The following is a 24,860-nucleotide window of genomic DNA, read 5'->3' on the forward strand; positions in this document are numbered from 1 at the left end:
TGCTATAGTCTCCTTCCTAACTCCTAAACATAAGTTAATCTCACATCTCAGCAGGCAAAATTCATCAGGATTTTTACCTAATTCACTCTTCTCCTACACTCTTTCACAAGGAACATGATATTCCTTGGGTATTAGTTATAATCTCCTCACAACAAGGATGGTGTATGGGAATTAAGGGAGATGAGAATGCCACGGGCACTGTAGTAATGTCAAAGAATTTATTTATTTAAAGATTTATTTATTTAAAATACATCTCTCTCTGTAACTCTGTTCTTGACTTAACACCAGTAACAAAAAAAAAACCAACCAAACATTGTTTGGGAGTCTCACAGCAGTGCTGCTGTTGGAATTCCTGTTCTGCTCCCATTGAGGGATTGGGAACTGGGGAGAGGAACCACAGCACAGGCACAGAAGGTCTGAGTGGGCTCCTTGCCCCAGTGCCTGTTCTAATATACACACAGACCAAAACTCAAGTTCTGTCACTTACCATTTTGATAAGTAAAATTCATAGAGTCGGACTGGGCACCGGAGGGGATTATCTGTGTTTTCAGCCATTTCCACTGCTGTTGGAACCTCCTCATCTTCACTGCGTTTCCTTTTGCCTACTGATAATTTATCTGGATATACAAAAATGGCATCATAGAAGTTCAGTGAAAAGACCACCTTCAGAAACAAGGCTTGGTGTCTCAGCCCAGCACCCAGTGGTGACTGCATCCCCCAAACCCACTCCTTGAACTGGTTCTGTCTCATGTCACCATCCAACCATGGTCACCTGGTGTGATCTGCTGGGTGGGCAAGGACTGCACATCCTACAGGCCAGGTCCACAGCCCATTCCTCATCTAGAAAACCCACAAGAACTAGCAGGAAAATATGGAGGACATAATTTTACTTATTAAAGATGAATTCATGTAATGCACTGGAACTGTGAACTGAAGAAGCCAAAAGGATCAAAGACTTCCCCTTCCCAAGTACCAAAATTAACAGAACAAAAATCTGTGTGTCTGTCTCTGAGTGCAAGCCCCATATTGTTGTTCTCCACTTGGGCTGCCTGGTCTGTTCCCCACACACACCCAGGACAAATATGGGAATTAAAAAGGCACAATAAAAGTCTGGACCTGGAAAACCCAGGATTATGAAGTGCTGAGAAAAGGGCTTCAGAAAAGGCCTTTAACTCTTGCAGTAGTAATAGAGCTTTATGCAAGCTGAGGATGTTATGAAAGACTATTAAACAAATTTACAGCCAAATCTGTGACACCTTTGTAAGTTTTTCCTAGGTGCCTTGGCTCATTCAGAATTTCTCTTTAAAGCAGAGAAAAACACTGCAAATGTATTCAGGATAACAGCATATGCTTAGCTCTGCTTGCCGCAGAACATATTTCTCCCCAGTCCTTTATAAAAGAGAAGCAGACAACACAAAATCACAGAATTCTCTGATTCTGTAACTCAGACCACACAAATGTGACTGCCCAAACACCAATGATCAGAGAGCACTCACCTGATTCTACGTCTTGTTTTGGAAAGGGTGGGAAAAAACGTAAATATGTCATCTTAGTATTATACTTCAGAGTTCGGGTGCGCCTCATAACGTGGGCAAAGGACAGTTTCAGGTGCTCACTGACATTCTTTAGTTGGAAGTATTTGGTGTTGAAGAACAGAAGAGTGTTCAACAAAACGATGGGGGAATATGCACCCAGCTGCTTACATTCCCACAAGTGTTCCTCTTCAATTCTTGAGAACATATAACCTACAAAGAATGGGCAAAGAAAAAAGAAAATAGTTATTTATGCATATAAATTCTCTTTCAGCTAACCTCTATTAATGAACTACATATCAAATCAAATTCACACCTATCATCAGCAACTGTAATCCAATAAAACCAGAATACTGCATGCACAAACATAAGAGGGAGCATGGAGAACCAAGCTGTGGAACAGCATGATCTTCCAATACCTGAAGAGAAGGATAAAAAGGAACTGCAAACACCAGCAGATTCTCACTAAGTTCTAATTTCACTGTGTTAAACCACACTCAGCCAGCTGCAACAATGTGTAATTCCTACAACGTGAAGTATGAGTTTAAAATGTCCCATTTTGTGTATAAATAGCCCTTTGTGATTATCCTAAATCAGGAAAGGGAGATGTGGGGGCTTAGAAGAAATTTGTTGTAAAAAATATCACTGTGTGCAGCAAGCTACAGGTAATTGGATTATTTCTGTGTTAAATAAAAAGTTCATTTTTCTAAATGAAAAGGCAGTTGTGGAGTTGCCAACATTATTCAAATTTCACTGATCCTCTAAAAATGTTGTGTGTTCATAGGGCTGGTGTCCAGCACTATAAACCACATAATCAGGCTTGAAAACCAATTAAAAGTATCTGCAGAATTTGGGAAGTCTGAATTTGGAGTTGAGACAAGATTCCAGTGATTTGCTAATGTGATCCCCAAACTCACCAGGAGTATTTCCAGCACTAACAGGGAAATATCAGTGCAACTATACACAGATTTTGCAGTACCTCATCTCAAATACAGTATTAAATTCAGGCTACTTGTATTAAAAAAGAATTAAAATTTGAGGGAAGAAGAAAACGAAGTGTTGAGTGCCAGAACGGAAATCCTTTCTTTCCAGAGGCAAAGATATGGCAAAGATACATTTATGTGTAATCATAAGTGGTAGAAACAGACATAAAACCCATGGTGTAGAGAGGGAAGACTAATGTGAGAGCTTCAGATCACATTCTCTTCCTGGCCCTGAGAAAAAAAATTAATTTATGATACAGCCTTGTCATGCAGCTACATAAAACAAAAGAATTGTCCTACCATTTGGAAGAATTGTAGGTTCCCAGATTTTCAAAAGTTTTGTAAGTTCAATCATAAACCTGGAATAGGGCTCGGTGAAAATGTTATCTATTCTACCATTCTCAAACAGGTACTACAAGAGAAAAAAAAACCAGGAAGAAAAGCAGTTTATTATTATATAACCTTGTAGAGAAGATACAGCACATCAGATTCTTTTCCTTTCTTATGTCCCAGTGGATTATGGGGCCAAACACTCCCAGAGTTACCTGCTGAATTCCAAGGCACAAGTATAAGATGCTGTCAGGGTCGTATTTTTCTCCGTTTGGTCTCCGCACCTCTTGAATAAACTGGCACAAGCCAAAACTCAGTTCAGCAAATGTGCATGAGAGAATGTCCTCCTTGAGCTTCACAGGATGAACTGGGAAATGATCAGAAAAATTAATTCAGCACATTAACTCTTCCCACATTCCTTATTATTTCATGTAGGCAGAATTCCTAAATTCCTGTCTCAAGCATTAATTACCCTGTATGACTAAATGGTGAACTCCTTCCTATTTGTTGGTTGAGAACTGAATGATTTGGCCAATAAAACTCAGACCAGCTGCATGTGCAAACAGTGTAAAAAGTCATGTGTCACCCCTGTGAGACATGAGGTGCAATAAAGTTAGTTTCAGGGAGGTTGCAGCACAGAATGGGCAGACTTTTGAAATGTTTCTTTCCAGCTGTGAAGCCTAGAAATAAGGTGTTAAGATTTTGATGTTGAATCAAACAATTTTTTTACAGCAAACAGTTCTGCTGACCAACAAATACTTTGGGAATGTGCCAGCTACAGATAAAATGGATGGGGCCAAGTTGGTGCTGTCAACTTAGAATTATAGCCTGATAGATCTGTAATTTCATGGTTCTATAATAGCTCAGAAAAGCTCTGCAGCTGCATAAAGCATCTGTGCTGCAAATGAAGAACTGCTGCATGCAAAGGAAGGCAAAGTGGAGATTTCTAATGCTTTAAAGGCTTTTTTTAAAGGAAATAGATCAATTAAGAATGTAATAGCTACTATTTTTAAATGCATGGAAAGATGTAAGACAGAATTCTATAAAATCTGTTTTCTACTAATGGGCATTGCAAAACTCAGTGGTATCTAATCCTAATTTTTACTTGAACAATGAGTCAAGCCAAGTGCTCTTCAACTAAGTATTTCTGTTTCCACTTAGAGAAAAATGTACCTGAAAACTTCAGGTCCCCTTGTTCCTCCTGTGCATTTTTCCATTGGACCCAGTTTTTCCAGGCATTTACCCCATACATGTATTTTAGGGTCATCCCAGAAACAGAGCAGCCAGGGTAGGAGCCCTGCATCAGACTCCGGGGCTCCACAGCAACCACAGACTTCTTCCGTCCCTACAGGCAAGCAAAGACATCCAAACAAAGCAGCATTTCATCAGCTCCTCATCTATAGATGGTTAAATTAGGGCACATAATGTTTTTATTTGAAAATGTAAGGGATTTGTGTTCCAGGAGTACTTCCTTACCCTTCTTTTTGGCTGGGGGAAGCCATCCCTGTGTCTCCGTCTTGCCCGTGAACGTGAATGCAAACCCGGTCCTTTGCTGAGAGGGTCAAATGAGTCTGAAGTCAAATCAACACCATGAAGAGTTTAATCACATGATTTAGCAGCCCAGGTAGAAGTGTCACTGTCACTGAGATACTATGGAACACCTTACAGCTGACAATCACACCTGTATATTCAAGTCATCCTGACATTTGACTAATTCAGCAATCTGTGCACTTGCTGTATAAAGATAGTAAATTCTCAGTAGGACAAAAAAGCCCCTAAAACAGTGGGTGTATTTATTCAGGCAAATATCTTAGCAACCACTCCACATGGATTATACCCAGGGACACAGAAATGATGTATTCAAAGGAGGTAAGCAAGAACTTCCTGCTGCCCCTCTCAGGGGTTCTGCAGAGTGCTGTCTTTAAAACCAGCAGTAATATTCTAAAAATAGTCATATTTTGTAGATGTGATCAACTATTGCAGCTTTAAACATCCACTGTCACTACATGAAAATGCACAAGCAGGCTGCTGGCACAATGTTCATGCAGAAAATTGTGTGTGCTTTTATAAAACAATGAGTTTTTCTTCACATGACACTGACCTGATGGGAAATCTGCCTCCAGGTCCTGTTCCACATCACCTTTGGAGAACTGCTTGAGCTCTGGATCAGGTTCTGGCAGGGCATTGGATCGTAAGGCGTAGTGATTCAACTCCTCCTCCCAGCTGTGTGGGGTGGACACTGCTTCTGATTCCAGATCTCCACTGTACGTGCTGCCCTGGTCTGCAACGAGAGGAACCACAAGGACCATGTGCTACAGGAAAGGCAGAACCAGGAGTTTGCAAGAAAAGATGCAGCAAGAACAAAATCCATTTGTAAAATAAAAAAATCTGACTGACCTTTCTCAAATATCTTGGGGTCCAGGAAGAGCTCGTGCTCGGATGTTTGAGATCCTTTAGAAAAAGAAGGAAATCTGTATCTACACATGACTGACAGTTTGCACAACTAATATAAAATACTTTGAACAGCAAAAACCTAGCTATTAGGTCATAACATGAACACACATGCTGTGCCTTCTCCTCCACTGGAGCTCTCCTAGCAGCTTTCTACCTTGGTCATGCTATTGCAGGGGAAACAGAAATCACAGCTAACGTAGGTTTGCTTTTCCAAAGGCTTCCATCCCTCCCTGTTTGGTATTTGAGTCATCTGGAGACCAGTAGGATGTTTTGTTTATCTCTTTCCAGCTTGTTTCACTTTCATTACATGGATTGGTCACTCTCTAACAAACTCTGACCTGCCTCACTCTTCAAGAATCCTCCGTAAAAAGCCCGATAGGAAAATTTTCTTTTAAGGCAGCTGCTCTGTCTTCTTGATTTTGACTCTTCCTTCTAACACTTGATGTACTGATCTGGAGGTTTCTACCTCTGGTAACCTGTCCCTGTCAACACAAGTCAAATCAGCATCTAGAATCAGGGAAAGGGAGATTTCTGTGGTGAGAGGACCTTCACCTCACTGCATTTCATATCCTTTTAAAGCCACCACCTACCACCATGAGAGTGTGTTTTTTCTCTCTCTGCATCTTCTGCAATCATTTCTGCCATCTGAAGGAGATCTGCTTCAAATGGATTAATGGAAATCTTTTCCTTGTTTTCCTGAATGTTTTCAATGATCTTATCAGCATTATCCGGGGTGGTTGGGATGAGCATGGGAACTGGTACCTATGGAACATGTGGAAAATATCAGAACATACTTAGGGGTGAAGGGAAACAGTAAGTACACTAGGGAGGTCCCTCCCATTTAACCTTATGTATATTTTAGGACTACTAAAATGAAGTTAAACATAACTCCAGACTGGACAGCTCTGTACTCTCCCTACAATTTGGTAGTTTTGTGTGACAATGTTTAACCAAATATGATGAAATAAGGAGGGAAATGGCTTCAAGGACTCCAAATACCACTTGCATGACCAGACACAGCACCCAGTGACACAGTGCTGGGTGTGCTGGATGCAAATCAAGCCTGTAAACCATTGCTTTCTGTAGTGAACTGCAGCACAACTTACAGGTACTGGCATTCCCAGGGGAACTGGTGTGTACTGGGTGTAGAGGTGGAGGGGCACTGGCACAAACACTGGTACAGGAACAGGTACCACAATGATCTGGGGCTGAGGAGGTGCTTCTTCTCCTTCTGTTATACCAAAAACAGAACAGATCAAAAAATATTGGAAAATACCATACAACAAGCTGAAAACTAATTAAGGTTTAATAATACATTCAAAAATATTCTCTGCTACATAAATCATGCATTGCTCTCAAATGCAGTACAGACAATTCCAACAGGGGTAGGAGATCAGACACCCACCTGTCTGGCATTCTTTGTTTTGTGTGTGAGGTTTGCAGGAGGTGGCCTTAGTCTGGGTGATTGGCTTACACAATAAAGCTTTGTTTTTCAGAAGCCTGGGTGGTTTTGATGATGGGAGCTTTAGGGCATCTGTCTGGGTACTTGCCTGTTTGGAAAACACAAATGAGGGTCGAGTCAGTATTGGTTTGAAAGATAACACAAGACTAGAGTTTGTTCTATACTACGGGAAGCTGAACAATTTAAAATTGTATTTGCTGATAAAAATGGTCATTTGAAAACCACTGCAAAATAAGCTTGCTTATTTGGTGCTTTCTGGTTTCCATCTCAATTTACTTTGATCCAACAATAATGTTGTTTAAAGCTAATTTTGCTAATAAAGCTTATTTTGTTAACAGTGCAGTGAACAAATCTGCAAGAATATTTGGTTTCTGTCGTCAAATAACTGCTATAAACTTTTGACCTTGGAATTTTATTGATGGCAGAGATATAAAGAGGAATTATGTTAAGATACTTTTGATGACTAAAAGTCTGGCTGATACAGACACCGATAAAACTGAGTAAACTGATGTGAAACCACTGAAAACAAATAAATGTAAAAAATGAACAGCAAAGCTGGCAGCAGCAGCAGCATTTCCTGATACACACAGACAGACTATTCATGCTTGTACTAATGTCCTGCTAACTGTAATTTTCAGTCATGCATTCAAATAACAGGATCTATTTCAAGAGGGAACACTCATACTCTAATCCATAAGTGACACTCCAGCTAAAAGCAAAGCTGTCAGTCTTCCAGGACCTAAAGCTACATAAAAGCATCTCTGTGTTTTAGGAGAGTTGCAAGATGTTACACCACATACCTCAAAGAGCTCAGGAACATGAACTCTCTGAGTTATTCCTAGATAAGTGGTGACAGTGGTTCCCCACAGCTCTGTTACCACACTGCCAGGCAGTGGGGAAGGAAAATGAAGCTGCAGGAGCTTGGTCATGTCAGTCCCAGCAGCCCAGGCTGGTCCTTTTGCTATCCTATCCCACTTCTGGGCACAAAAGGCAGCCTCAAGTGCAGAAGTCACACATGAATTACTTGGGAACCACAGACACCTCAAGAGCTACAATCTGACAAGTTTTGCCTTAAAACACCCAAATCTGTCAGTGGACACAAGACTTTTGTACCATCTAAGTTCTATCCATTTTTTAAAAAGCATCTGCAAGCTGCATGAATTTAAATCCTCATCAAAAATTAGTTACACAATGATAGTGCCAAACTCTTGGATGCTTTATTTGTTATTGATACAATCTGGGCAAAACTGAAAAAAGTTTCTTGTAAAACTTACATCTCCTATTGTTTTTGCTGTCACAGTAGGGACTGCACCTGTGAAGGAAAAAAACCATACAATAACATGTCTACTTATCATCAAGAACAACAATCCATATTCTGCCAAGGTCAAGAAAAAGAATTCCAATTAAAACTCATTCCCTGATGTATGTACATAAATTTAAGTCATTATTTATACCTAGATAAAGGAAGGACAAAAGCAATCATCTGCAGTGATGTGAAGCATAATGAAGAAGTGGCCGTTGTTCTCAGTAAAATCCCTGAGCAAATATAAATGTTCAGGAATAGAGATGTAAAAGTACAGGCATCGTATTCAGCTGCCTTACCCTGTAAAACATTGTTGGAGTTAACAGTAGGCTGGGCAGCTGGGGTGCTTGCAAGGGACACCACGTTTGCTATGACAGGGGTTGAGTCCTTTCTTAAAGAAGGAGGGCCTGAGGAGGAGGCTGGTGCCATGGAAAGGTTTGCTGGACACAGTGGACAGAAGAAAATGAGAAGAAGCAGTAAGATAATTGAGAAAAAAAGCATTTCTGAAAAAACACCCACCCTTCAGATCTGTCTCCAGATGAAAGAGGCTGCTGTGTGAGAAGGGATGCAGGTGTCAAGTTGCAGCATTTCTGTTTAAACAGGAGCTAGTTCCACGAGCAAATCAAGCAAGAAAGGAAAAGAGCTCCCACCAATGTAAGCAGCAGATTGCACCAAATTGAAACAATGTGCACCAAGCTGAACACGGCCTGGTGCACACTAAAAACTTTCAGTTAGTATTTTATTGGTTTTGGGTATCCTACTCTTGCAGCCACTCCGTGGGAAATGATGCCCTTCTTTAGGATCAGTGATATTCCTGCTTTTTCTTTCCCTTTCTCTTCCTGTCTTTGAGGGTCTTTCATCTCTTTCTGTCTCATTCCCTACAGAAACTCATAGTTCCTATTCCTGTGGGCTTCATTCATACCCTTATTCCCATTCCACCTGCTCAAGGAAACAGCTACAGCACTTGTACACCTTGGGATTGACACTTCCCAAGAATCAACACTTAATGACACAGAAATGGAAAGTCTTCATATGCCTGCAGACTGCACAGAAGTGGCTGGTTTAAGTACATATATAGGAGTCTGTATTTAAAACCACAAAGTGTACTAATTTCACCACTTGATTGTTAAAAGAATATTAACATTCTACCATATCTTCTAGGTGTTATGAAGACAGGCTAGATATTTAACATGTCTGCACTAGATATCACTACATTTTACCCCAATGAAACAGGCCTTTGTTTCATGAAAGTGTCTGAAGGCAAGTGCTTTTGCTTCATCTTCTTTAAAGTTTGTTTGGTACATGAAGCAATTGCATTTCATACCTACAGAAGTCTGAAATAGTCTCAAGTAAGAGTGATCTAAACCAGAGCCCACTCAACAGCAACAGACAAGCTCCCCAGGAGAAGACAGATCCTAAAGAGTTCACTGAAGTGAATTTGCAGATAAACATTCATTTCACTACCCCACACATCAAAAGGCAATGCCATCCCCAGCCTGCTTTACCTGTGTTGTTTGGGAGTGAAGGGTCAGGAGCACCTTGCTGTTTACAGAACAACAGAATACAGAGCAGATTGCAAAAATGCTTCATCTCCCCTTGCCATTTTATGGACTCGTTGAGTTTACCTTGTCTCTTACAAGCATCACACTTTGCCATCTAGGAAAACAAAGTGAGGGAGAAATTGAACACATTTGGAAACACCAACAAGGGGTATAGGTATAAAAACCTAGAGGATGTGAGAATATAGCTTACCTGGTAAAACAAAACAGTGAATTTAGACATGCATTCCTCTGAGCAAAATTCCTCCGTTTTCCCCCCAAAGTGATTCTGGACCAGTTTGGGGGAAGTTTGTAAACAGTAACTGCACATTTTGCAGTGGTTTCCCCAGCGCTTAGACAAGTCGTGTTTATAGAGCAGTTTACAAACTAAAAGAAAACAGCAAAAACATTCTTGAATACCAATAGGACAACCCCTCAGCACTCCTAATTCCTGTACTAAGTGATGTCTGCAATAACTCATTGAAACATACCATTAAAATGCAAAGTGTAAACATGGTTCTGTGTTCCTAAACCTAAAAAACAGATTCCTAACTTAAAAATATTAGATTTCTTTTAGTATTACTGATAATTTTTAGGCAAAACACTTATGACTTGATTTCTTTGAGGCAGGGTTTTGCTCTTTCTTACCTTCACTACAGAATGTTTTATCTATGCCTGAGACTCTCACTGTCTCCTTGATAATTTTCTCAAACCTGCAGTATTCACACAAAGCCGTCATATTGCCCTTCTTCTTATACTCATCACAGCAGGTCTTCCCACAGAACTGGAACATTTTACCCTGCAACACACCCAGAATGTTTTGGTTTCAGTGTTTGGATGAGTCACATCCCAGATAATACATTTAAATTGTTAATAGAAATGCAGAAGAGTATTTATTCCCTTAGAAATCAGCAACAGAGCACTGGCAGATGAGTCTCCCCATTTAGTTTTATAATAAAACAAAATTTCTTGCAGAAAGCTCTCACCAATGTGCTTTGTCCTTGGATTAAAAGGTACATCCCTGGGTCCAAGAGACAGGAATGTGCTTATTTAGATAGGCAATCATTTGGTTTGGGGTTTTTTTCGGAGTTATTTTTTTTTCTGGTTTTAAGACCATAGAGATAGTACCAGTATTAATTTGATATTGGTTAAACCAAATCAGTTTCAAAACCCTCCACAGCAGATCTTTGCAAGCAACAAAGCAGTACTGACAGACCAATGCACATAAACTACAATTTTTTGGGTTTCTGTTGTGAAAAAAGAGCTTTGAAAGCCCTGATCTTTATTACCTTGTAGTCAAGCAGTTCTGGTTTGGTGGCAAATGACCTATTACAGTGTTGACACTTGATTTTCACAACAGAACGGGTAAAGGTGACCTGCTGGCACTGGGCAGCCAACCTCTGGAGCCCTGCTGCAGCTGGGGTGCTCGTGGAGCTGGGGGACACAGTTGAGGTGGTGCCAGTGGCTGAGACCACTGTCCCCGAGGAGATGCTCACAATGACCTGGCCCTGAGACAGGGGCACCACCGAGGAGTTCAGTCCTGCAGGCTTGTTGAACAGATTCTGCGGGAAAGCAAATAGACAGGCTTTACTTTACAGGGTTACATCTTGCACCTGAGTATTTCCACCATCAATTTAGCATTCTGTTAATTCAGCTAAGAAGAAATCCTAGATGTCACACCTGAAAAGCTACTACACAATTGTAGCTGCAAAAATTGCGTATGCTCCCATCTGACATAGCCAAGTGATACTGAGGGTTTGCTGAGGTTTTACAGCTGTTGCACTGAACTTGAACACCTGAGGGTGAAACAGAGAAGAAAAAGTGATTTATGCAACATCAAGTTGTATTGCAGCTAATTTTGCACCGTGCATACAAAAACAGAGTCTGAATGATGAGCCAAGGCACAGACAGAAGCCCAAGATGATGTTTCCACAGATTCAGAAGCAGACACTGCAGCTGCTGTGCCTGTTGCTTGCCAGAAATTTAATTAATCTCCCAGTATCCCTAGGATGTCAGTAAGCATTTTTCTATTTCCACATGAAAAATAGCTGAAAATGTTTGCCTAGCTCCATGCAACATTGGGCAGAGGCAATAAAGCTGATCACCCCAGGGAACACGGGCCAGGAGAATCCCAGCAGTGGCATGGCACATGTCCACACAACAGGTTTGTCTAGCTGGGAAACCCACCAGCTGCACTTGCAAGAGCAAAAAAAAAAAAAAAAAAAAAAATAGAATTAAGATTGGTTATCATGTAGAGTTCCCTAAAACCAAAACTGAAATAGCTGTACTGTCACTGCTACATTTACCTACAATAGAATGCCCTTTCATTCCCATCTCAGCACTCCCCTTCAAAAAAAAAACACTTCCCACCCTCCCAAAATAAGAATATCAGCCTTAACTTCCAAGACAAATAAAGTTGGGATATGAGCCACAGGAAATGAAGTTTCTATAGAAATAAAAGGATAAGCTTACCTGAAGAAGTGACCATTTTTACTCTGTATGCTGACAAACAGTTAACAGAACAAAACAGTTCCATCTTCCCCAAGTTATTTGTGCCCTCCACCATCTCAGCTGAAGATCTCAGAGATTTACACAGTGTGCAGGGTGTAATTTTAGCTGACTTCTGTGGAAACAGGGAAATTGCTTGTTTATTTGAAACTTGGCATTTTTTATTAACCTGGAAATTGCCGCAAATATATGAAATATTTCTAAAATGTGCTGGTGTGCTTGAAAGAGCACTTGTTTTATAGCTGTGTTATTTATGGTGCAGATTCATTGATCTGAGCTGTGGTTTGAGCACCTTCCCAGGCCACTTTAACCAGTACCAACCTGGGTACTGCAAACACTCCTACAGGTACTAGCACAGATCAGCACCTTGTATCAGACAACTTCCAACATCTTGCTGAGGGGATTGATATTTTGCTTATGGTTTTGAATACATCAGCTGTACAGATAAATAATATTCCCACTAAGAGATGAGGAAACAAGGAACAGGGAGAAGCAGGTCCCCTGATGATGTTTGATAGCAAAATGGGAAAGAGATCCATCTGCTTGTAATAATCACAGCTTTCAGTGTGTGGTCTACAAATTCTTTTGAAGAAAGACACAGGAAAAAGCCTGATTTTCATAGACACATTTTCTGTGTTTAAGGTTTTTTTTAAAGGTCTTTAAGTTTGGAAAAAGCTTTGAGAATTAGTCACCAGATTATTTTAGTATGACAGCCTTAAAAATGCACTTTGTTCTATCACTAGCTATTCCAGCTCTTCACAGGACAGAACAGAATACAAGCTTTCAGGGATTTAAAAACACCCACAAACCTCCAGAAACTATCAGAATGTACCTGACAATTGAGCTGAATACTGTTTAAAAATCAATTAAAAATAGATTTGACTTAGCCTTATAAGCTTTGAACATACTGTATTTTCAAGAGAACTATCACATATGGGGTTTTGATGTGTGATATAAAAGGAGCATGAAAATGTTTCCAGCTTATTTAATTTCATCTCCAGATTTGTTTCGGAGGAAAACTAATTCTGAAGGTAATTTTCTGGATGAAATACATTTACCATAATTTTTTTTTTTTTAATTCATTAGGCCTTTCTTGACCTAAGTGACCTGGATAATGGGACAGCAGAGCCAAGCCATAAAATGAAGTTCCATTCTTTTATCAGAGGGCAATTTTTCCTAAAGTAATTGCATTAGAATAAATCACTCAAAAATAATTGAGCTATTATAATAAATTAAGGTTCTCTTAAATGCCCAGGTCTTCAATAATCAAAAATAAATATGAAAAGTTTAAAAGTTAAAATCATAATTATCAACTAATTATTACTTTTCCTTTCCACTTAATTCAAAGGCTACAATTTAGAAAAGAATACTCTTTATGGAGCATCTCAAGGCTGAAAACAGCCACAGGAAGCTGCTGCTGGGGAGTCCCACCGTGTCTTCTCCCACACTGGAATTCTCTCATAGCTGGTCCAGTGGTGAGGAAAAAACAGAGCAACATGTTTGGGCAAAGATTAAGCAGCAAATTATCATCCCTGGAAGTGTTCAAAATGCACTTTGACGTGTGATACTTTGTGATATGGTCTAGTGGGCTTTGGGTATTTGGTTGAAGGTTGGACTTGATGATCTTGGAGGGCTTTTCCAAACTTAATGATTCTGATATTCTTGAGATGACAAAAGCAGTTACTTTAGACCAATAGAGTAGCTGAAATAATCAACCAGTAAAATGGGTGTTTCTTAAAACACTTAAAATCTAATAAAAAATTAGATGGATTCTATTTGTAATATTTTGTCCAAATACAGAATCATGGAATCCCAGAATGTTTTGGGTTGGAAGGGACCTTAAAGCCCACCCTGTTCCACTCCCTGCCATGGGCAGGGACACCTTCCACTATCCCAGGTTGCCCCAAGCCCCATCCAACCTGCCCTTGGGCACTTCAAGGGATGGAGCAGCCACAGCTTCTCTGGGCACCCTGTGTCAGGGCCTCCCCACCCTCACAGAGAAGAATTTCTTCCCAATGTCCATCTAAGCCTCTCCTCTGGCAATGAGAATCCATTCCCCCTTGTCCCACCACATCTACCTGCTTGTAACCTGTCACACATATGGAACTGCAGAATTTTTTGGACTGTCCCTCTATCTGCAGGATGTGACACTGGCCAGAGCCACTGTAGCAGTATCCTCCACAATATTCACAGCAGTTCATGGTCAGGTTGTTGGCCGAGCGGAACTGGGAGAAGCAGGCGTCGCTGCAGAGCTTGTGCACCACGTTCTGGTAATTCACCTCGTGCCTGATCTGCAAGGAAAGGAATATACAGCAAGGACAGGAAGAATATGTGTGTTCATCTCAGAGACAGCAAGTTGTGCTGAGCTAAAGAAATTCAAACGAGGAAATTGGCAATTACCACTGCGTTCTTCTGGCACATGCTGCACTTGCTGGAAATGCTGTTGGTGTGGATAGTGACAATGGGTTTCCTTTTCAGTTCATATGTGGACAGACAAGACTGGCTGCAGAAATCCTTACTGAAGTCTGTGTTGTCAAACTGGGCAGTGATTACGTCCTTTGGATTTAGAATTTCTCTATGGAAAAAGAAAAACAAACACAGAGATAAAAGATTAATGTGAGTTTCATGTCAACTTGCTGTTCTTGCTTATTCTGGAGACTAAACATTGTCCAGGAGAGGGTGGATCCATTTAATTGAAACCTTGAATACATTAACTCACCCATGTTTTACTGCATTTTAGGGATTCATAAATCTATTTTTCTTTAGTAGAAGTAATGCATAAAATACTTTTTGAAAATGTACTCTTGTCAGTAATTTTGAGAGTGCAATGACATTTTGAAATGGCAGGCAGATGCTGGACATTTTCAAACACAGTTTTTCATATTTGGCTCATTTAAATCAAAAAAAGAGAAGATGCATTCTGCACTACAGAGGCTTTTAAATCTGTGTGTGTGTAAAACCCAATTAAGGAAATGGAACTGCAAGCAGACAGACCAATTAACAAAGAACAGCATCAGCCACCAATTTTTGAAGGGAGGCATAAGAGGAGCAGCACTACCAACACAGAGAGGGGCACAAGAACAGAACTGAAGCCTTTCATTATCTACTTGAATATCAACTATTAGTAGAACAAATGAAAGCACTGTCCTACTTTGAGCAGCTGGAGCAGGTTTTCTTGGTAGAAGCTGGTGGGCGAGAAGCTGGAATGGTGTATCCAGTGAGGCACAGTGTGGAGCAGAAGAGCTGGGTTGAGCCTTTCCTCTGGTAGGCAGTTTGCCCCTTCTGCAGGATTTTTTTACAGCCAGAACAGGAAACCCGAACAGCTGTGCTTGGAACTGAGGGTAGCATTTTACTCATGCCAGAGGATGCCACAGCAGGCTGGAAACCTGATGACAGCTGTGGAACTAAAAAAAAAACCACACAGAGAAAACACAGAGTAAGTGTTACAGATCCATTACAAAGAACTCACTGGGTGCAGGGGCAAGCACAAGGCTCATGGCTTTATTTGGGTTGTCAGGGTCTAGAGGAGAATCAAATAGCAGATGAACTCTGCACAAATACATGCCCTGTGCTGGTTTTCTGCATAGCAGATTTTTATAACTACTCTGAAGATGGAGAACGCACTTTTAACATCCCTTTCATGGAATCATAGAATGGTTTAGGTGGGAAGGGACTTTAAAGATCATCCCATTCCACCCCCTGGCATGAGCAGGGACACCTTCCACTATCCCAAGTTGCTCCAAGCCCCAATGTCCAACCTGGCTTTGGACATGTCCAGGGATCCAGGGCAGCCACAGCTGCTCTGGGCAACCTGTGCCAGGGTCTCCCCACCCTCACAGGGGAGCAATTGTTTTCTAAGACCTAATCTAAATCTGCCCTCCTTCAGCTTAAGACTATTTAACACATTCAGTTCTCCTATGCATTTCACATTCAATTTTCCTATGCCTCAAAACCAAATTATTTTACAATCTCAATTTCATTCTCTCAAACTAGTTCTTCATTCCTACTGGGAACAGACACAGCGAATGAAATGCAGAGTGACCTGCAAGACTATTTGCAAAGGTGACACATTTTACAGATTTAAATGAAATTAGTCTTCCCTATTCCTTACCAAGAGGATTGCCACTGACTGAAAATACAGCACTGATTTTCAGCTCCCCTTCCTGAGATTTTGGCTGTTGGCCGTACTCCTAAAACAAAGGGAAAGGAAAAGGAGAACAAATACACACATGTAATAACAGGTTACATGATTCCATTCTTTCACAATGCTGCACTGAGCCTCAGGGAAGAGTGGGTGTCCTAAGCCTGCTCCGAAGGCTGGGTGACAAGTGAGCACCACACACAGCTCCTGCTCAGAGCTCCACAGCAAACCACACCTGAGGGGGCACAAATGGACAGGTGGGGCTGCCTGGTGTATCCCCCTCTCCAGCTGCACTCCAAGACACCTCAGAATTCAGCCAAAGCTTAAAGAAATCTCTGCTTTCCATTCCAACTTTCCAGCTGGAAGTGCAGCCCTTGCCCCTGTTCTGGGAAAGAAGTTTAATCTTCACATAAAGAAGGATAGCAATGAAATAGAGCTGGGACCTTGTAGAGGAGCATTCTGTATTGATCAGGAGTTGGGACCTTGGAGCAGCCTAAGGACCTTTGCAGCAGACCAAGGCTGGCACCACCAGGGCCAGACCATCACAGTCCTAGCTCCAGCACAAGGGGAATCACCTCACATTTGGTACAGGATGAGAAAATCCCTGGACAGCTGCTGGTGGAATAGCTGACATGCTATAAATGACTGGCTTAGTCCCCAGCAGCTATTCACACTGACAGCACACTTCCTGCCCCTGCTCTCCCTAGAAATCTGAGCCAGAAAGCAGCTTGGAACACTCCACATGTAAATCTTAATAGGCTGAATAGCATAATCTCTTGGAACTACAGAGATGATAAGATTTAGCCTACTTACAGTCGTTTGGGAGTAGTGAGCCATGATGTCATGTTATGACTGAGCTAAATTCACAGTTGCTGCCTGGCTGCCAGGGAAACCAATTCAGAATCACTAAGCAAAAGGAAGCTCTCCCTTCCCAGTGGCAGTGAGATGCTCCCCCAGCTTCCCAAAATCCCACAACAACCTCCACTGAGCACGTGCTCAAACTGAGCACTCCTCTCACTCCTGTGGGAAAACTGGAAGTTTCTATACTAGACAACCAAACTATTTCTCAACATGTTTCCCAGAAGACAGGCAGTGGTATTCCTTGACCACGTGAACAATCAGACTGAAACAATCAAATCTCAGGATGAGAAGCTTGAAGCTGGGTATGGGCATGCTGTGATGAGATTCTTAAGGACCATTTTTATTATTATTATTTAAAAATTAATAATTTGCAGACATACAATTTTTAAAGCACTTTAACTGTAATTGTATCATTAGTCAAGAGTAGGAAAAGAAATGGAGGCAAATCCTGACATCAACTGTGCATGATCAAGCAGTTTCACAGCAGCTTAACAGTGCTGAAAGCCAAAAACCTTCAGCTCCAACTATTGGTTACAGCAAGAAATGCTCTTATCTTTCAGGAAATATTTTAAAAAATTCCATAAAATCCCCCCCCCATAGTAATTCCAATCTAAAGCAAAACAAAATTAACTCAGTTCTCCTACTTTTCCAGTATCAGGCAGAGTTGATAATCACAGGATTTTACTCCAGGAAGGAATTTTTTGAACCATACGATATTTGACATTTAAATTCTTCAAGTCTTCATTTTTACTTATTAATATGATCTTTGATAACCACAGACATCTCGCCTTGCATTCCACACAAATCCACACAGCAGATGCCATCTTGGGAGGACAAAAGAAGAGACAGATTTAACTAATCTACACGTGGTTTGACATTCTACAGGTTCAAGGAAAAATAAACCCAAACAATCCCACAGAGACTGAACAAATCAGAAGGACAGTAAAATCTGAAGTTGCAAATATTTTACTTATTAAATTGAGAGTATTATGGGAAAAGAAGAAAAAGTGCTGGGAAGACAGGCCCAGCAGAGGAAAGCAGAGGAGGTTCAGCAGAAGTAGAAAGACTGATGCTAAAAACTAACACCTGCACAGGAACACCAACACTCCCGTGTTGGTACAAAGGGATGCATCATTTTGGGAAGTTTTGCACACCTTTAACATATAAAATCTGATATGTAACCTAGATATGAGCAGTGAGGAGACAGGAACTGCAGCACAGCTCGGTCCCTGGCGTCACACAGCAAACCAGTGGCACAGAGATTGGCTGGAGCTCAGCAACCCTGGCCCCAGCACTGCTCAATCCATAGGTCACACCTTCTCCAGGTTGCAATTACTGAGTTTTACCTGTATCATCATAAAAAGTGTCAGTCCTGAATGAGAAAGTCACTTAAACACATACTTAAATTGACTTCACTGATGTGTAAGTACTGAAATATTTTGCTAAGTCCTTTAAGTGCTAATTTAAAACAAGAACAAACTACTGTGCTTGCAAAGGCAGCTTTTAAGAAGGAAGTAGCAGCAATAGCTGCTTTAATTCATATCTCTAATTGTGACCACTCATAAGTTATTTAAAAAAATGTGATTTACAGTTTATTTCCTAGTTAGAGAAAGTGTCTATGTTGCCACAGATTTAGTTACAGAAGTTTTAGAGCACCTGGCTTTGTTTCTAACTGAAAAGCAAAACATTTTCAGAGACAAGGTAACAAGACATCAAAAAGTTGAGGGGGGTGGTTTCATAGTAGTGTAAGAGGGAAAAATCTTTCTACTAAACTATGTTCTTCAAGTTAAATTTCGGTCAACAAACCAAATAAATGGCTGAATTTTTGTTCAGCTTAAGCGGTCAGCTGTCAGACCAAAATGAGAAATGCAATGGGAAACTTACCTCAGAATTACCAGGTTCATCTTTAATTTTGTCTAATAGTCCCTGCTGTGGGGCCATAGCTTTAGCATATTCGTCATCCAAAGGCTCCTTCTTAATTCTAATATTTGGTGCAAAGGAATTCCCCAGCTCTTGTCCAATAGATTCCTTACTAGAAAATAGGTAGCTAGACTCCTGAAACAATAATATGAAAAAGAATTCACCCTCCTGCATCTGCCATGAGGAGTTGGGCTGCTGCCAAGGGGAGTTTGTGTTGCAGACCAAGAGATTTGGGTCCTGCCAAGGTGGGAGAAATGCTGGGCAGCAGCTGCTGCCTCAACCTCCCTGCAGCCCCCTCTCTCATCCCACCCCCAATGCTTTCCACTCCTCTGGCCAAAGCAGAAGACACCCAGCTCTGTAAGTTGGTTGTTTGGGAGTATCTCCTGTGGATACAGCTGTTCCCTGGCTCATGTGGAAAAAAAAAGCAGCAGGTCAGGTGGATGCATCCAGCTGTAGGTTCGGCTCACCGGTCACTCCAACCATGCTGAACAGGAAAGTGGCTACCAAAAGAATCCTCAATCCAAAGAGAGGCTCAGGAAAATTTTACAAAATCATATGTACTGTTTAAGTAGCAAAGATGTCTAAGAGTCAGAAGATCAGTTTCCTTAACACTCAAATTTACACTCAAATACAAAATACGTATTTTGAATTATTCCAGCATATTGCTGCACTTGCAAAAGTGGTTGAAAGATCTATAGCTTACCCTGAAGTTAGTTTCTGGAGTTTGTGGCGCTAACTGCGTCCGTAATGTTTCTTCTACTTGATTATGAACTGAGGAAAACATATACATTAAATAGAAATGAATACAGGTTCCAATGCATTTCCTTTAAAACTATCAGAGTCTCATCCTGCTCCCCAACCCCAGTGTCTGACAGCACCTCACCACTATTAAACTACTCCCTTGCTCCTCCCTGTAGGTAAGGTGGTAATCCCTAAAGAGAATTGACTCTTTTTAAATTATTCTACTGGATCATTATTTTCCCATTCCAGCAAAATAGTTGCAAACTTCCGATGCAAATTCTTCGTTCAGAATTTTCCACATCTCAGCAGGTTCTGAACTCCCCTGTTTTGACATTTAAATCAGAAAATACTTTTCAGAGCAACATCTTCCAGCTTTTTCTTTGCTGTTCTTTCCCCTCTTCTCAGGAAATAGCATCTTCTGCTTTTTTAGAATATATAATTTAAAAACTTTGGATTTGCCTAGATACTGGATGCTACCATGAGCATTTATCATTCTGGTTTCAACTACTGACTACTTTACCTGATCTTTTAACTGCAGGTGTTTACAACTTTCTGAAATACATCTTAGGTACAGAAACATTCTTCCCTTGACTTCTAACTGAAGGTAAAAGTAGAGATACATCTGTAACTTTTCTTTATTTTCAAAGATATCTTTATTGCTTCTCTATCATTGGTGCCACCTGGAAGCACTGATTTTAAGATGCTGTTGCTGAACATAGAAAGTTTAAACCTCAGAACTGTAAGCTGTGAATGTGAACAAGCAGCCAGGAGTTCCTCACGTGCTGGCTCACCCTCCCTCTGCTGAATAAGATTAAACCATGTGTTCCTGCTTGGTTATTCTTAACTCCTTCAATCACTGTTCTGCTGTAACTTTCAGAGCTTGGAAAGACAAAAATAAGTGTGTGGGCAGCAAGATTATGGAGACTGTCGAAAGAGAAAGGGATTTTAGGCATCTTTGGTTCTTTCCATGTTGGCTGGATGAAGTCCAAGACACAAGTATTTGAGGAAGAAGGGGAGCAGTCTCCCAGGAAAAGCAGATTTCAAGCTATGTTCTGGCTTAGTTCCTGCAGACACTAACTCCTTTCTAGCAAGACTTTCCCTGATACTATCAAATCCACACTGATTTAAAAGCCTAGGCATTAGTGAAGAATTGGTGCTTTGCTGGAAAAATCTTTACTGGCCATCAACTTAACCTAAACTTCATCACCTTTTCTTTTAGGAAGCTCCATGGTCTATAAAAAACAGTGAGAAAAACCAAAAGGAAGCTTGACTTGTCACCCAGCTTGGTTTAGGAAACCACAACAACAAAGGACATGTTGAGGCTCTGTAACAAGCTGTGGAGGATGAGACCTCCCTGACACTGCCAAGCCCTTTGCAAATCCTCCTCCTAACACAGAGTTCATTGGATTTCAGGGTTCTTCATAAAATGTTCCCCTACACACAGCTCTGCCTGTTCTCTTCAACAAGGTGATGTTTTTAATAATTAGCCCTATTGCTGATTTCTCTCTAGTTCTTTCTTCCTCTTTGCTGGGCAGCCAGGTCTATGATGTCAACAGTTACCTGCTTTGTCAAGAAAACTGCTTTTCAATCTAGAATCCATATCTTTAGGGATTTTTTCCAACCGTTTTTCACGTTCTTGAAAATGTCCTTCTCTATTCTTGTCCTTTGCTGAAAAAGTCTCTTTGCCATTATCTCGTGTTCTGCTAAAATCTTTTCGAAGTGATTTAAATACAGGGCCCTGCTCAAAGGGGGTAGTGAGATCCTTCTGGATTGCATTCTGAACCTGAATTTCTTTTTCACTGTCCAGTTCATGATCTGGAACTCTCTTGCCCTCTTCCAGATGATCTTCATCATGAATTGCTGAAGAAAGAGTGTCTTTTGGAGCGAAATTCTGATCATCTTCGTTGTCACTCCCAACAACAGGTATGCCTGCAAGATCCCCAGAGTTCAGAAAATAATCATGATCATCACCCTGCAGTGAATTCTCAGGTCCTGCTCGATTCGGTACTCCGTAAGACAAGCTGTCCAGGGCGGGTGTTAAGTTGTGGTCAGCATCCTCAGACATCTCTGCATCCAGAATTTCACCACCTAGGGAGAAAAAATCCCAGTGAGCTGTCAGAAAATTGACCAATTTCATGTGTAACAAAGGAGAAGGTGAGTGTCCTAATCTGGGGCTGATGCTGCAAATCCTTGAATATTCTCAGCCTTCTCAGGCCATCGTTACTGTGAGAACATTGCTGACAAAGAAACGTTTCAGTCCCCCTCACCACTCTGAAGCAGAAGCTGAAGTGAGTAAAACTAACCAAAGAAAGAAAAAACATTAATTTCCATTCACCTCACTTGTAGCACTTGTGGAGAAGGCAATGCAGGAGGGAATGAGCAGGAAGGGCTGGGATGAGGGCAAGGCAGTCTTGTTCAGCAGCAATGACACTTCCAAGAAAGGCTTTGTGAAACTATGACATTAGAGAATAAATAGAAATACTTACATTTTTCTGTAATATCAAATACCGCATCAGATTTATCTTCAAACTGTAAAAAAGGAAAGCACTGTGTCATTGTCTTGGTCAGCTGCCATGTACTTTGCTAAAAAGTATCTGATCAAAACCAAGCAGAAGGATCACAATTCCTCCTCCTCCTTCCTTGCCCCAAGCAAATTTTTATGAATTAAGACTGTTACATCACTGAGAAGCCACAGTGATGAGCCTAATGAGTTCAGAATACATAGAAAAGGCACACAAGGAAAATTTAGAAATAGTGTTGCTTCCCAGAGGAGAGAGGAAAGGGAATATCAATTTTCTCTACTACCTGGGATACCAGTACCAGGTCAAGGCCACAGATTCTGCCCTGATACTCCATGAGCCTTCATTCCCTCGGAACACCCTAAATGAAAACCAGGAGCATGGGCAGTTCCCACTGCCAGGGGCTGCATGGGCTCAAGGTTTCACATGTCTTACAGGGAATTTTCCCCTTTCCAGGAACAGGGAAATGCAATGCTTAACTTTCCAACACAGCAAGTGTCAGTGTGAGCGTAAGCACAGAAGACCCAGATGCTGACTGAGTGCAGACAAACATCTGTCTGCATTAAACACCCTCTGACAGATGTTGAAGTTGTTGGCATGCGTGGATGGTGCCTGGAGAAGGATAATTAAAGTTTCCTTCAGAATGTCCAACTCATTAGCAGCCTTCTTTTCTGCCCAAGAGATAACAGTAATTCATTTAAGCCCTTTCTCCTTTCTCTGTGTTGCCAGCTCTACACTTCTTTCCTGGTAGATCCTGCTCACACTGCAATTCTTAAGCCATCTTAGGGAAAGTAATGGGATTTGATAGCAAAGGGATGAGCCCTAATTTCATTTAACTCAAGTCATTTAGTTGATAAATCCGGTATTTCTCAGGACTGTGATGGGAGCTATCAGTTTGGTAGCAGGCAGCTCTAGGAAAGGATGACAACAGACTGTCCCAGAGGTCATTTGATGGCAAAATGTCCCTTTCCAATACTACTTGCAGGTCTGCAAAGACAAGGTAGCTCCTTCAGCTTAACTGGACACACATGGAATAGTGAGGACATGTCCAGCATGGCATCAAGTCAGTTGGATACTGCACCAGAACTTTCTAGTTTCTCTGAGTAGACACTTGAGGCTGGAAAAGTAAAACAGAACCAAAACAAAACAAAAAAAGGTTACAGTTCCACAAGGCTGACGCAAGTCTTCTCCATGTAATTATCTACAGGGAAAGAGTAAGGAAACAGCTCCCAGGAAGGTTTGCAAGGCCTGAGCTCTGCTCCTGCTGTAGTGATCTCAGGAGTGTCTGAAAGAGGGAAGTTTAATGTTGATCTAGAAGCCCATTAACAGTCAACTAAGTTTACACAGGTGTAAAACTAATCCCCATAAATACTGGATATACTAAGTGCTCATACAAGCTGCTGGGGACAGGGACAGCAGGGGTGGGCTGCTTTTAGAGAAGAACATGGAAAGGAACTTGCTGCCATTTGATAATAATATCAGAGCATCAAGTTTTAGGAGGCAAAAACAATAGCTAGGTCCTTGACTCTACACTGACCTTTTTTTGATCCTTTTTTGCTTCCTGTCAGGAATTCTCTATCCTCTCCAAAAATGTCACAACAGAATTTGATGGTAGGATGGAGGGAATTGTGAGATGAGCTCATCCTTTTCTCAGGATAGATTTGTATCAAAGTAGTTCTTTAAATCTTTTGAGACCCATAGAACCTGGGGGAAAATATTCCAGGTCCTACACAACCCTGGCTGCCTTACACACCCAAACCCTAGGTACTTCTTCTCCTTTTCTGGTGGTAACAAATCTTTTGCCAGCAGCTGACAACCCCAGGAACGCTTGTATTACCAAGGGATACATGTTGCAGTGTGGATCTCTCCAACTGTTTCATTCAAAGAAACACTAACAGGCAAGTCAGCACAAGGGGCCACCTGCAAGAGCATGAGGGATTCCCATAAACATTATGGAGAAGCTGGAAAACATTTACAATCTACCTGGAAAGAACCCAAGACACTTCCCAAACACAAGGTCATCCTAGGGAAAAAAAGAAGCCTGTTTTGTTTCTTCACTCATTATTTTGTGAGTGAAGAAGAGATCATCTTGGATATCTTCTTCTTTCCAAATGTTTTTGAGTACAGAGGAAGATCTGTGTCTGTGGTCAAAAGCTTTCCCTGAAAATATTTATAAACCAGGAACTCCAACATCTGACAATACCAGCAGCCTTATCTAAGCCACCATCTAGTTTCTGACTGTGAACAGCATCAGAACTCCCACATAGTGTAAATTTAAAGGGAGAAAACCAGGGGAAGTGTTGGGATGATTGTGTGTGTACACATATGTATCTAAACACACATAAATATATATATATATATATCCCAAACAAATTACTCATTCTATAAGTCTATAACTGGACTGTCCCTGAAATTAGAGTTTATACATATTTTCTCTGCATTAATGTGGGGTATTCTCTCACTTACACACTTCTAGTCCCTTCCCCAATATCACTGCAGTCTTGTTTAATGCCATCTCAGGAGGAAATCTTGCGTATCACCAGTTACAAAAAAGTACCACTTTAATAA

The 24,860-nt window shown here is 41.0% G+C and overlaps 1 protein-coding gene across 7 annotated transcripts in view; it reads right to left on the reverse strand.

The window, feature by feature from the left end:
• Positions 1 to 24,860, reverse strand: part of ZMYM4 (zinc finger MYM-type containing 4) — a 31,960-nt gene that overhangs the window by 6,462 nt on the left and 638 nt on the right. The window contains exons 2-28 of one of the 7 annotated variants that reach the window (XM_041479370.1): positions 22,260 to 22,302; positions 21,334 to 21,861; positions 19,736 to 19,803; positions 18,997 to 19,167; positions 16,222 to 16,300; positions 15,262 to 15,514; positions 14,511 to 14,685; positions 14,189 to 14,401; positions 12,075 to 12,225; positions 11,283 to 11,398; positions 10,892 to 11,164; positions 10,251 to 10,401; positions 9,817 to 9,989; positions 9,570 to 9,720; positions 8,364 to 8,504; positions 8,036 to 8,073; positions 6,705 to 6,849; positions 6,406 to 6,530; positions 5,890 to 6,061; positions 5,243 to 5,296; positions 4,947 to 5,126; positions 4,322 to 4,416; positions 4,019 to 4,190; positions 3,061 to 3,212; positions 2,816 to 2,927; positions 1,497 to 1,745; positions 488 to 617 (exon numbers count right to left, since the gene is read on the reverse strand). In XM_041479370.1, coding sequence (XP_041335304.1) covers positions 488 to 617; positions 1,497 to 1,745; positions 2,816 to 2,927; positions 3,061 to 3,212; positions 4,019 to 4,190; positions 4,322 to 4,416; positions 4,947 to 5,126; positions 5,243 to 5,296; positions 5,890 to 6,061; positions 6,406 to 6,530; positions 6,705 to 6,849; positions 8,036 to 8,073; positions 8,364 to 8,504; positions 9,570 to 9,720; positions 9,817 to 9,989; positions 10,251 to 10,401; positions 10,892 to 11,164; positions 11,283 to 11,398; positions 12,075 to 12,225; positions 14,189 to 14,401; positions 14,511 to 14,685; positions 15,262 to 15,514; positions 16,222 to 16,300; positions 18,997 to 19,167; positions 19,736 to 19,803; positions 21,334 to 21,838 — 4,244 coding nt within the window. In that variant the 5' untranslated portion in view covers positions 21,839 to 21,861; positions 22,260 to 22,302. Of the gene's footprint in view, positions 1 to 487; positions 618 to 1,496; positions 1,746 to 2,815; positions 2,928 to 3,060; positions 3,213 to 4,018; positions 4,191 to 4,321; positions 4,417 to 4,946; positions 5,127 to 5,242; positions 5,297 to 5,889; positions 6,062 to 6,405; positions 6,531 to 6,704; positions 6,850 to 8,035; positions 8,074 to 8,363; positions 8,505 to 9,569; positions 9,721 to 9,816; positions 9,990 to 10,250; positions 10,402 to 10,891; positions 11,165 to 11,282; positions 11,399 to 12,074; positions 12,226 to 14,188; positions 14,402 to 14,510; positions 14,686 to 15,261; positions 15,515 to 16,221; positions 16,301 to 17,756; positions 17,937 to 18,996; positions 19,712 to 19,735; positions 19,804 to 20,293; positions 21,862 to 22,259; positions 22,395 to 24,860 lie in introns of those variants that run through there. The other 6 variants (XM_041479369.1, XM_041479367.1, XM_041479372.1 and 3 more) reach the window with 6 other exon arrangements.

The sequence above is a fragment of the Pyrgilauda ruficollis genome, unplaced genomic scaffold (assembly GCF_017590135.1).
Source record: "Pyrgilauda ruficollis isolate IOZ18807 unplaced genomic scaffold, ASM1759013v1 scaffold48, whole genome shotgun sequence".
Lineage (NCBI taxonomy): Eukaryota > Metazoa > Chordata > Aves > Passeriformes > Passeridae > Pyrgilauda > Pyrgilauda ruficollis.